The sequence below is a fragment of the Caretta caretta genome, chromosome 5 (genome assembly GCF_965140235.1).
Source record: "Caretta caretta isolate rCarCar2 chromosome 5, rCarCar1.hap1, whole genome shotgun sequence".
Lineage (NCBI taxonomy): Eukaryota > Metazoa > Chordata > Testudines > Cheloniidae > Caretta > Caretta caretta.
The window spans coordinates 102,447,563-102,460,713 of record NC_134210.1 but is presented as its reverse complement, the minus strand read 5'-3'; the positions used below and the strand labels follow the sequence as shown (position 1 = coordinate 102,460,713).

The window sequence follows — 13,151 nt, the reverse complement described above, 5'->3', positions numbered from 1 at the left end:
CTGATGAGTATTGTAAAAAACAAAAGTATAGGCATAAATAGTTATTGGAACTATAAGGAAAACATTATAACAAGATCCATGGTCTTCATGTGGTGAATATACTAATGAACTTTGCAATATACCTGCACTGTTGTAAAAAAACTTTTGAAATATGAAATTAGAAAGATTAGGTGATTTAATGGAGATTACAAAACAGCAGTTATACTACCATGAGCAGATTACTAGTAATGACAAATATACACATGGGCGGCAGTATAGTTACAAATATTATTTGAAACCACAAACGAAAGTAAATATGGCTCAAAGTGAACAAAGTCAAACAAATAACGTCACTACCACGACTATAAAGCACATACAACTAATCTCCCAGGTATGTTTAGATTCATATTAGTCAAAATCTAATTGATCAGAGAGCCCTTATCATGCAAAGGAAGTATATGAGTCCTTGAAAGTATATATCAGGTATTAAACAGATACTGAATTTGATCTTAGCAAACAGGCTGTTTGGCAGTCAAATCTGAAGAGTGCAACATTCAGTATTTAGAGCAAAGTTTGATCAGCAATGCCCAGTTACAAAGTAACTTACACAGCAGCCTTCCTAATCCTCAGAAGCCCACAAATTTGTTTTTCCTAACTCTTTCCAATAGTATAAAAAATATGCTACATCTTAATCTACCACATTACCACCACCCCACTCTCCCATTGTTAGAATTGTTACTGTAGAGCATGCCAGAGTTGGCATTTTACCAAAAGACCCCTTACCATCAGTCTTCTCATTCTTTCTTTCTCAATTCGCTCAGTTTCCTTCTTCTGCTCACGCTCAGTATTGGCATGCCAAGTTGCCACAGCTTTAGAAAGTTTCTGAATTTTCCCAGCCACAGACCGGTGGTATTCTTTAAAATCTTTAGCATGCTGCAATATGCTGTTCAGATATTCCTAAAGAAAGAAAATAATAAATCAGCTGAGACATCGTAGTCTAACTGACAGAACACAGGATTTGAAACTACGAACACCCAAATTCTGGACTCTTCCGCTTGCTTACTGTATGGCCTCTGGTAGGTCATGTTTTTGTAATCTGGGATCCCTAAATATAAAACAGTGATAGCTGGCCAAGCAAAGCAAGGTCTACCACTTAACTCAATGGCATTTTTCTGTATCTGGAATACATTAATTCTGGAGTAGCGGAGGTTAAAATACCTGGTGTTTCTGTCTACGTTTTCTCTCCTGTTCTATTTTCTGCTGTTTCTCAAGCTTTTCTGTCATGCGGGCTTCCCTCAGAGTCTGGCGCTTGCTGCGCTTATAGGCTTTGGAGTTCAGTGCTGTCTCCAGTGTTGTGTCACGGCGCATGCAGGCCACCACCTCTTGTCTTAGCTACCAGCAAGAAGAGACAAACTTAAAAAACCCATCATTCTACACACACACAGAAGAACAATTTTAGTCATCAATACAGCATACGAAGGTAGAAAGTTAACTTTTCATGGGCTCTTCAATCCTGCTTCTCCCTTTCACTTTCCATTGAGATACTGAAAAATTGGATCCTGAAATCCTCAGTTGCAGCAAGAAGGTGATCATCATCCTAAAAAGCTCTTCATTCTTTGTAGGATCTTCCTCTTTCCACGCAGAGGTATGAACGCCACTTATATAAGCAGCTCCACAAGTGGTGTGTCTGACATTAGGGGTCAAACATGACAGATATCACAATCCTTCCTCCCTCACAAGCTGGTGTTCAAAATGATTGTCCTGCTGGCACGGAAGGGCCCAACCAAGATGAAAATCCATTTTAACAAAGTATGGTAGAACAAGATGACCTGTGTGCTGTTTTAAATCAGGTGTTGAACGTGGTTGACCCCACACACATCCAAGGGACATTCATTTTCAACATCAGATTGGGGAATGGCGGAAGCAGCAGGGAATTACTAAGGCTGAGAGGGGCAGAGCCACCCAGTTCTAAATGCACAGCATGAATAGCATGCTGCTTCTTAGAACTGGCTTCAGACAAGGTTCTACCATAAAGGAATCACTAGGGCAGTGGGGAGGAGGATGCACCTAGCCTGGTACACGTACTACTAAACTGTACTAGTCCCCAAGATTTCTCCCAGGAACCAATTTTGCCTGGCCAATAGGGGCAGGGTCAAGAGCAACCAAATGACACCCCTGCTGCTCTCAGGCCAGCTGAGAGACCCAAATGGCAAGGGTCTAGGGAGGCCAGCACAGCAAAGCCCCTTTGCAAAATTCTTATGCTGTGCCTGCACCCAAGATCTGAGCAAACTTATGACTTGGACATGCTCTTGTTGGGCCTCGCTGCACAGCCTGCACATTACCACAGGCCTTTTGATAATAGGGGTCAGTGTGAGGAACACACAACAATCATACACGTGGATCACTGAGAACATGCAACTGGGTCTTAGAAAAATTTGACCCACTAGGTTTTGAGACGATCAGAAAAGAGGCACTTCTTTTGATTTGTATTTGTATTTGAACAAGGGGTTGTGGACTCTCAGCCTATCCTGTCCTCCTTTTTTATCTCAGTTTGTGCCATCCCCATGATCTCCCTGAAAGACGAGATCATACATTTGGATTTTAAGGACTACACTTCAGGATTAAACAGGAGGTGGGGAGGGAAGGAGCGGGAGGGGGGAAAGAGAGAGAGAGAGAGAGAACACATACATCTTCAGTAATAAAGGACGCAAAAGATACTGATCATGTAAGTTTGATGTTTCTATGAATAGCGTTTTTCAGTTAAGTTTGCTCAAATATTGACATTCCTCTTTAAACTCAGTACTTTCATAAATGTCTATTGCTAACACATCCTGTGCTGAAGAAAGATCACTTTCAATTGTGATCACGGCAAAAATGTCCCTGCAGCAAAAGGCATTACCTGGCGCTGAAAATTCAGTAACCTAAGTGCCTTCAGCTCGACTGTAGCTTTGGTTCGCAGATCAGGAGGCAGAGAGCCAGGTAAATTCTCCAGTTCCTGGATTCTGTGAGCAATTCGAGCCTGAAGTCTAAGATGATAAAGGATGTGGGAAAGATATCAGGAGAGATCTGTCAGTAGTTATCAATATTATATGGTAATATCAGCAATAGATCTCATACACCCAGTCAATTTCTAATACCCATCTATTCTGAATTAACATGCACTTCTAGGAATGGAGAAAAAAATCAGACTTACATTTACTCTGCAGGAATACCCTTGATACCAAACAATGAAGACTCTCTTCCCTCCTCTTAATTTTAGCTATTAGTTGTACGGGAACAGCAACTCAGCACATTTATTCTACTCATGCTTTCAAGCACTTTGTGTCTGCAGGCCAGTTTGTTAAGCACAAATAAAAAATGTTATAAAATGACTGGGTGTTATTTTAGGTCTCTTTAAAGTGTGATTGCAGTCAGAATAGTGATTGTGTAAGAATGCAATATTCTTATTTAGCGGAACTGTTTCTTGTTGGTGATCAAAACCCTACGTGCTTATTCTACTGACAAAATTTAAGTTTTCACTTTCTTTATTCTTTAAACAAACTGTTGGCATTGCAGAGCTATTAGGATTCTATTCTGGCTCACTCACCCCCCACAAAATTAATTTCCAGTTGCAAACTCTTTTAAGACCAACCATGGTGCACAAGCCAGAAAGAATACAGCTTCACTTTCAAATTCCAAAGTGAGTTTGTAGTGCTGGTAGTTATATAATCTTTGTAAACTGGTGTTTTGTTTTGTTTTACTTGTAACTCAGCATATTTGATCAGGCAGTCAATGACAAACAAACATGAACCCCAAAATGCTACTTTTAATGACACTATGTATGTGTGGTTTAATATTCCTTTTGGCTTTTAGGTACTTTTGCAATACAGTGCTGTCTAACTTCAGTGTAATTTCAACCATGGAATTCTTACAACGAGATTAAAATGGACTATAACCAATAACCAGTGAGAATTTCTGAATGAATTCTAAGTGGTCCAGTTGTTAAACATTTTGGGCCATGATCTGCATTGCAATGCAAGTGAATCAACAATAGGAGCCAGAGGAGAGAATTTCTGTCCCCATTTTTTACAAAGCCATGGAGATGAGAATTTATCTAGTCTACCCATGCTACACGTGACATACACACTTCTGGAGATTTATAAGGGAAGTCTGATTACATAAATTAAAAGGCTGATCCTACTCCCTCCTGAAAAGGATAACAGACTCACAGCCAAACCCATACTATCACTCATCTTCTCTCCATCACAATATAACACAGGTAAGAAATTGATAATAGCATTAATAGACTAGTTGGCAACATGGTAAATGAATTTGTTAAAGCAAAATGTTAAGGATATTGGCCACGTCATACCAACCAAACTAGAGAACTGCTTATACCTAAAAAGGCAATTGTAACTTATGCTTTTTAAAGCCACATACACCACCCATTCCTATTCCACATCACCTCTGCTCCAAAATAATACATAAGAACAGCCATCCTGAGTCAGACCAATGATCCGTTTAGCCCAGTATCCTGTCTTCCGACAGTGGCCAATGCCAGGTGCTTCAGAGGGCATGGACAAGACAGACAATCATCAAGTGATCCATCCCCTGTCATCCACTCCCAGCTTCTGGCAAACAGAGGAACTAGATAAAAATGGATTATAATCAATAACCAGCAAGAATTTCTGAATGAATTCTAAGTAATCCAGTCATTAAATATTTTGGACCGCAAGCTGCATAACAGGTGATGCAACCAGCCCCACGTATGATACTTTACAGGCACACTGATGTAAAAAGGCCTGCTTATCACTGCTCCTCTATGATACTTTACAGGCACACTGATGTACCACTAAAGTCAGTGCAAGTTTTACCAAAGATTTTAATGAGAGCAGGATTGGACATATTGACAGGTCAATTTTCTGCAGGTCCCAGTTTCCATGAAACTTAAGCAAAGCAAAACAAACAAAAAAATTTTTTTTGATGAAAGGTTTTTAAGGAAAAAATATTCTGCTGACGTGTATATAATCTAAACACTGCAATATTGTGCTAATACAAAAAAAAAACAGAGTAAATCTCCTCCCACCTTTTTTTTTTGGTCACCTAATAGTTGCCTGGGCAATTTTTCATTGTAGTAGTACTATACAACGCTATGTAGACGTCTATGGTATTTAAAAATGGAAACAATGAAAACAGTATTGCATAAGGAAGCAGCTACAGTGGCGATATAAATTAATTCTCTGTTGAAGAGTGAATTTACAGAATGAATAATCTATTCATAGTACTGTTCTGCATTACCATGCTATAAAGCTGCCATTCATAAATATGTCACCAGAGAAGATTTCTTTTTAAAAAAATCCCTTTAAGAGATCTTAACTAGTCCCTTTGCTGTATCTTGTGTTAAATTAGAGTGGCAGACACTCACTGAACTTTAACATTACATAGGGAAGTAGTTGAGATATTTTGAGGGCCTTGAACACTGGACGGTGTTAAATTTACCTTTTGTTACAGTAAATTACCACAATCCACAGAGTTCACTGACCATTAATCTTGCACTTTCATTTCTGTGGTATAGTGAACCAACCCTGGTAGTCTGTCCATTAGAACAGGAGGGCAGATGTCTCAGTTTGGAAGGCCTGAAAACAAGTAATCTGTTAGATTACTGGAGCTATTGGGATATACAAGAGCAATGCTGACCCCAAAATACCTGCTTCTATATGAAATGGACTAGAATCATACAAATGGTAACCGAGGGCACATGAAATTAAATTGGCCCTGGCAAAATCACTCTGTGCAAAGCACTACTGCACGTACATTCCTTAAAGAAGTTACCAGTTAGAACAGTGATCTGTATTTTAAGCACTGCTCCTCTACATACTATTTTGTCTCAACATCAATAGGATGCAATACGTAGTCTGAGAAAGAGATACAAGATTTGAAACTTCCTGAAACAACAAAAAGGCTGTAATACTGCATAATTGCAGGAGATTCATTTAGTGTCCTCAAGAGTACAGAAAATTGAAGCTGAATTAGGTCAGTCAGGTTTTTCATACAGATTGAACAGTAAATCAAGAGGAGTTACTGTTCTGGCAAGAAAGAGTTCCATTAACGGCAATAGATATTTGTTCAGGTCCAGAGGAGAAGTTTATGATTCCTACAGGAGAGTTATTTGTTCAGAAAGTAACACTGGGAGATTTTGTTCTTTCAAGTAACAATCTGACACTACAAAAATCCACATTTTGTACAACTCTATCTCTAACTGGACTTGGTGATTGTGAGGGAATTTCAATGCCGTTACAGATGCAAAACAACTTGAGAAGTCTAGTGGCTTCCCTACCTCCTGCCCTTATAAAGGAGGATTAGATTGACTACTGCACATCCACACAAACTAGCAGCTGACTGATGCATAAAGAGACTTAGGGCTTCTCTACACTTAAAATGCAGCAACAGAGCTGCTGCAGCACTGTAGCACTTGAGTGAAGATGCTGCCTACATTGACGGGTAGGTAATCCACCTCCCCAAGAGATGATAGCTAGGTCGATGGGAGAATTCGCCCATCAACCTAGCGCTGTCTAATGCGGGGCTTAGATCAATTTAACTGCATCGCCAAGGAGTGTGGATTTTTCAAACCCAGGAATGGCATAATTATATTGACCTAATTTCCTAGTGTAGACCAGGTCTATAGTTCTGAGAAGTTCAGAGATGCCTGGTTCTTATCCTCATACTGATGAGTCCAGATCATAGCTACGATTTTTCTCAATCTCCCAGTCCCAAAATAGCTGGAATGTTTCTGCTGAGGCAATCACCTATGAAACTGTTAAAGCCAAATCTTACTTTCTTTGGAGTCAATATGACTTCTGCTATGTGTGCAATGACATCTATTGTTTTGACTTACTCAGTAAGGCATCTGAACAGTGTTGTCTGCAGCCATGAGGGCTAAGGCTTGATCTTATGCTCAGTGAAGTCAATGGAAAAACTCCTACTGAGTTTGATGCTACAGGATCAGGTCCCAGATGCTTAACTTTTAGTTTAAAACACAAGCTTAAAACTACAGAAACCAACAGGGAAAGCAGAGAACTGATACCACAGAGTATTGACATGCACCAGCTTAGCCAGACCTCTAGATGCATCTTCAATTTACTGAAAGGTAAATACTAATCTGCTAAATCTTTGAGTATTTGGACTACTGCCCTGCTTTCTGACAAGTGAGACCCAGAAATGGGGCCAGCCAGTGCACTTAGGTGGAAACACAATTTTTCAAAAAATGGTTTGAGCAGTTATCAATGGATGCCTCCCAATGCACCTTCTCTGGAAGGGCTGTAGTAACCCATGTCTCAAGTAGGACACAGGAATACCACATTGGATCAGACAAGTGGTCCATCTAGTCCAGTACCCCATTTCCAAAAGTGGCTAATATCACATGCTTCAGAAAGAGTTTACATATATCTCTTATACATTTTATTTTTTTTAAAAAACCAATCCTATCTAATGTAACTGTGAATGTTTTCATTATCCATACCATCTTCATTTTCTTGCATCCCACTAAGTTCTTGGCCTCACTGATATTTTGTGGTAATGAATTCCACACACTGGGGATTTCTTGGTGGCTTTTTGTTTGTCTGTTTGTTTTTTGGGGGGTGTTTATTTTTTTTAAAAACACAGTACATAATTTATTTCCTTTTATTAGTTTTAAATCTGTTCTCTTTTAGCTGCATTGACTGTCCCTTGTTCTTGCATTACATGAGAGGGTGAACAAAAAACACTGATTTACCGTCACTGTATATTGCTAATGATTTTGTATAACTGCAACTTGTTGGCAGAGTTTCTCTGTTGACTTTCCCTGTGACCAGGTTGTTGGAACAGTAGTGAGACACTGATTGATTCAGACCAATTCTTTCTGCCAGGCCTGGCTTGTTAGCTGCACCCTAGATGTAAAGGGGGTGGGAGTGGCTCTTTGGATATTTGCTGATCACTTTCTTTGCTGCTCTCTGGGCCTGATCCTATTTTGATATATTCTGTATATTTAGATAGGTTGAACAGACTGAACTTATTCCAGGTAAAGTGTGCCGTTATATAAATTAATGGCATTATAATATTTTCATCATAATTTTCTATCCCATTCTTTAAATATTCTAATGTTGTCTGCTTAATGTGGTGAAGTTTAAGCAATTTTCACTGAGCTGTTCACAATGATACCCAGGTCCTTTCCCAACACGTAGGAATAATGAAGAGAAAAAGAAAAAAAAGGAACAGTGTCAGTTCGCTGGTAATTATTTTTCCATGTATTGCAATATTAACTTTTAAAGAATTTTATGGCAGACACTTTTCACCTAAAGCAAATGCATCGAACACTTAGACTTTTTTGGACCATGCTCATCTTCTAATCCCTCAAACTGATAAAAATATGTTGAACTATTCCTCTCTTCAGGGGAAAATGCTAAAGGCTATTAAGTCATTCATTGATAATAGAGGGTCAAGAAGAAAAATGCCTTTTTCAAGTGCTTGAAGGACTTACTAACCCTATTTAAAGGAACATTTAATTAATCTCTGCAGTTCAGCATTTTATCTTCATCTAATCAGAACATGGCTATCGCATTACAAACTGAAGATAGAGATCTCCTTGCAAAGTAGGTGATACTTACCTCTCCCTCACCAATTGAGGGTAACTGTGGAAATTGTGCCAGATCACTGCAGGCTGTAGGAAACGGATACCAGGCAGCAAGCAAGAAAGCTTTATAAAAGGGAGACCCTTTTCAGACAATAAAAGGACATAGTTTGACATAGTTTGCAGCGATCATAAATTAAAGATGCTGGAAAGTGCCATTTTTTTTAATTAATGCTGGTGGGGAGGAGAGCCATTCCACCTAGTGGAACAACATTAAATTACACTACACATTATTAGTTTTAGACATATTTATTAAGATTAAAGTAGCACTTTCTTTCCAAGGAAGTATTAAAATGGAGTTTTATAAAAGCATGTCATGAATTTACCACTTTGGCCATATATCAAGTAGCACAGCAAATTTAAAAGTTCAACACTTAGTAGTAATTTAAACTTTTTATAGCAATGAGTATTTTAAATATCCAAGTTTCTTTTAATCTACCATTAGTCACACAGGGATTAACAACAATTATACCCCTAATTTCATCTCACAGCAACATATGCTGCAAGAGCAGCTAGGCACAACCAAGTGAATTCAGGGGCAACATCAATTCTAAATTTTCTTGCTTTTTTGTTGATTTAAGCTAAAGCTTTTTAATGTCAAAATGTGGTGCTTTTGGGGGAGGAAGGGGAAATCTATTAAATGTAGAAAGTCTCCCATTGACATGTCATCAGTTTCCAAGGCTTCTTCAGTCTCAACAATATGTTAATAGATCTATTACTGCTCCTCCATCTGTAGTTGTCCATTTAACAAATGGCTAATGGAGAAGAACGCCATGCTGCACCTTTAAGTCAAGAAAGACGTGCACAGCAGTACACATCTTATCCTGTGCAACTTTGGAGGTCTGCAAAAGCACTCCATCAACTTCTCGCAGGGTGCACATGTGCCGAGGTGCACTACCCACACATACTTTCAGGTCACTTTTCCCTAGGCAGTTACATTAGCCATGCATGTGCAGTATGACGTTCCTTAGTGTTACACTTCACAACCTAAGCAAGGAGAGCCCGTACCTGAGCCTATTGCACAGATACAGTAGGCGATTTTCAAAGCTTATAACTTGGTTACACCACAGGAACATATCCAGTAGGAATATATTACCGACCATCTGACCAGGATGGTGATAGTGACTGTGAAATGCCTGGGGAGATGAGAGGGGCTATTAAAATAAAAAACTCATTAATAATGGAGGATTTCAACTATCCGCATACTGACTGGGTACATGTCACCTCAGGATGGGATGCAGAGATAAAGTTGCTTGACACCTTAAATGACTGCTTCTTGTAGCAGCTAGTCCTGGAACCCACCAGAGGAGAGGTAATTCTTGATTTAGCCCTAAATGGAGCACAGGATCTGGTCTAAGAGGTGAATATAGATGGACTGCTTGGTAATAGTGACCGTAATATCAGGGGTGGCCAACCTGAGCCTGAGAAGGAGCCAGAATTTACCAATGTACATTGCCAAAGAGCCCCAGTAATATGTACTGATTATATACATATATGTATTTGTGTGTATAGATATATATATGCATGCACATAATCATAACATAAGTTGATCATGTATATTTATTATACATTTATAATGTATAGTTAACAATAATAACTTAATCTTTTACTTAGTGGGACTTCTGGCAATCTTTGCTTTCAACAGTTCCCTTGAAGTTTGGTTTTTATTCAGCTGTGCTCACACGCAGCAGTTCTCTTAAGTGGCTGTCTGCCAAAACGGATCGGAGCTTGGATTTCACATATTTGAGTGTCGAGAAAACAGACTCACAAAGATAGGTCGAGGCAAACATCGAGATTAATTTTAGGGCTGCACCTCTGATGTTGGGGTATTTATCCTCTGGTACAGATTTCCAGAAAGTAAGGGTCCCCTCTGTCTTCTGAACAGATTTCAATCTGTAATCTTCTAACAGTTCTATTATTTCCATCTGGGATGTTTCTTCGTCAGTGACTAAACAATCCGCGTCAGCACTAAAAGGGTCAGTCAGAAATCTGATTTGAGGTCTTTTCTGCAGCAAATCTTGGAATCTTTCCTCAAAACTGTGCTTAAGATCTTTAATCACGCTCGTATACCTAGTTGTGCTCCATTTTAGGGGTTCTGCTGCATCTTCTTTTGATCTGGCTCGAAGTTGTGACATTGAGGGAAAGTGTCAGCTCTCCCTCAAGCATTTGTCTGGGAAACAACTGCAGTTTGTTCATGAACGCAAATATGCCTTGCACTAGATCAGACAGCAACTGGAATTTTCCTTGTAAATCCGCGTCTAGTTTATCCAAATGCAGCAGCATGTCTGCAAGAAATGCCAAGTCTAGAAGCCATCCAGGATCTGTAAACTCGGGTGTATTCTGTGCTTCTCCTCCATAAACAATTTTACTGGTTCCAGGAGCTCGAAAAAATCAAACTGCGCAGTGAAATGGCAAATCGGCAGGGAAGTCGTCTTCATCCAATTCTTCAATTACATTTTGAAATGGTCTGTGCTTGAGTGTATTTGAAAGACTGAATTTCACAATATGCAAGACAGGTTTCATGATGTGATCAAATTTGAGATTTTTAGACACCAGTTGCTCCCGATGAATAATACAGTGAAATGTCCAAAATTCGGGAAAGCTCTCGTCAGACTTACAAATCCCTACTAATCCATTTGCAGTTCCCCCAGGGACGGAGCCCCATCCATTGCAATGGCAGTGAGCTTCTGTAAAGGAAGTGGCTTTTCGCAACTACCAACTTGAACACCATGAGCAGAGTTCAGAACCTTGTGGGAATTCTTGATTCATATGTGCATGGCTCAAAGCGAAATGACGCTGAAAGTTTGAAGATTTGAACTTTGAGACACAAGCCTGGCAAAGAAGACACATGGCCTTACCATTATGTTTAACGAAAAAGTACTTATTCTCCCACTCCTGTTGGAAGGCTCAATTTTCATCTGTGTATTTTCTTTTCTGTTTGCACTTGCCTTCCATTGTAAGATGGTGTAAGAAAAATTTAGATTAAAATTTTCCACACCAGCTAGTCACCGTGTGCTTTATTCAAGGAGACACTGGGGCTGGCAAGGGGATGCTGGACCACTGGCTCTGTCCCAGGCCCCACTCTCTACTTCACTCCTTTCCCCAAGTCCCCACTTCCACCCCGCCTCTTCCCACCCCCTCCACCAAGTGAGCTGTGTCCTTGCTCCTCCCTTCCCCTGCGAGCCTCCTGCGCTCCTCCTCCCCCTTCCCTTCTCCACTACCCCCCCCCAGCCTCCTGCATATCAAAAAACAGCTGATCGCGGCAGGCAGGAGGCACAGGGGAGAGAGGAGGAGGCGCTGATTGGGGGGGGGGGCGCTGGCGGGCGGGAGGCGCTGGGGGAAGAAGGGGGAGCTGAACACTCATCATTTTTCCCCAGAGTCAGCTCCTATCAGGAGCCGCATATTATCTTTCGAAGAGCCACATGTGGCTCCGGAGCCACAGGTTGGCCACCCCGATACTATAATTAAATTTAACATCCCTGTGGCGGGGAAAATACCACAGCAGGCAAACACTGTAGCATTTAATTTCAGATAGGGGGATTATACAAAAATGAGGAAATTAGTTAAACAGAAATTAAAAGGTACAGTGCCAAAAGTGAAATCCCTGCAAGCAGCATGGAAACTTTTTAAAGACACCATGATAGAAACTCAACTTAAATGTATACCCCCAAATTAAAAAACATAGTAAGAGAACCAAAAAAGTAAAAAAGCAGTGAGAGACAAAAAGGCATCCTTTAAAAAGTGGAAGTTAAATCCTAGTGAGGAAAATAGAAAGGAGCAAAAACTCTTGCAAATGAAGTGTAAAAATATAATTAGGAAGGTCAAAAAAGAATTTGAAGAACAGCTAGCCAAAGACTCAAAAGTAATAGCAAATTTTTTCTTTTAAGTACATCAGAAGCAGGAAGCCTGCTAAACCACCAGTGGGGCCACTGTATGATCGAGATGCTAAAGGAGCACTCAAGGACGATAAGGCCATTGTGGAGAAACTAAACGAATTCTTTGCATCGGTCTTCACAGTTGAGGATGTGAGGGAGATTCCCAAACCTGAGCCATTCTTTTTAGGTGACATATCTGAGGAACTGTCCCAGACTGAGGTGTCATTAAAGGAGGTTTTGGAACAAACTGATAAACTAAACAGTATTAAGACATCAGGACCAGATGGGATTCACCCAAGAGTTCTCAAGGAACTCAAATGTGAAATTGGAGGACTACTAACTATAGTTTGTAACACATCATTTAAATCCGCTTCTGTACCAAATGAGTGGAGGATAGCTAATGTGATGCCACTTTTTAAAAAGGGCTCAAGAGCTGATACTGGCAATTACAGTCCAGTAAGCCTGACTTCAGTACCATGCAAACTGGTTGAAACTATAGTAAAGAACAAAATTGTCAGACACATAGATGAACATAATTTGTTGGGGAAGAGTCAACCTGGTTTTTGTAAAGGGAAATCATGCCTCACCAATCTACTAGAATTCTTTGAGGAGGTCAACAAGCATGTGGACAGGGGAGATCCAGTGGATGTGGT

General features: G+C 40.0%; 1 protein-coding gene across 3 annotated transcripts in view; it reads right to left on the bottom strand.

The window, feature by feature from the left end:
- The window catches only part of SMARCA2 (SWI/SNF related BAF chromatin remodeling complex subunit ATPase 2), a 187,193-nt gene that overhangs the window by 130,443 nt on the left and 43,599 nt on the right, over positions 1-13,151 (bottom strand). For all 3 annotated transcript variants that reach the window (XM_048849469.2, XM_048849471.2, XM_048849470.2), the window contains exons 7-9: positions 2,879-3,005; positions 1,198-1,371; positions 763-936 (exon numbers count right to left, since the gene is read on the bottom strand). In XM_048849469.2, coding sequence (XP_048705426.1) covers positions 763-936; positions 1,198-1,371; positions 2,879-3,005 — 475 coding nt within the window. The remainder of the gene's footprint in view (positions 1-762; positions 937-1,197; positions 1,372-2,878; positions 3,006-13,151) is intronic.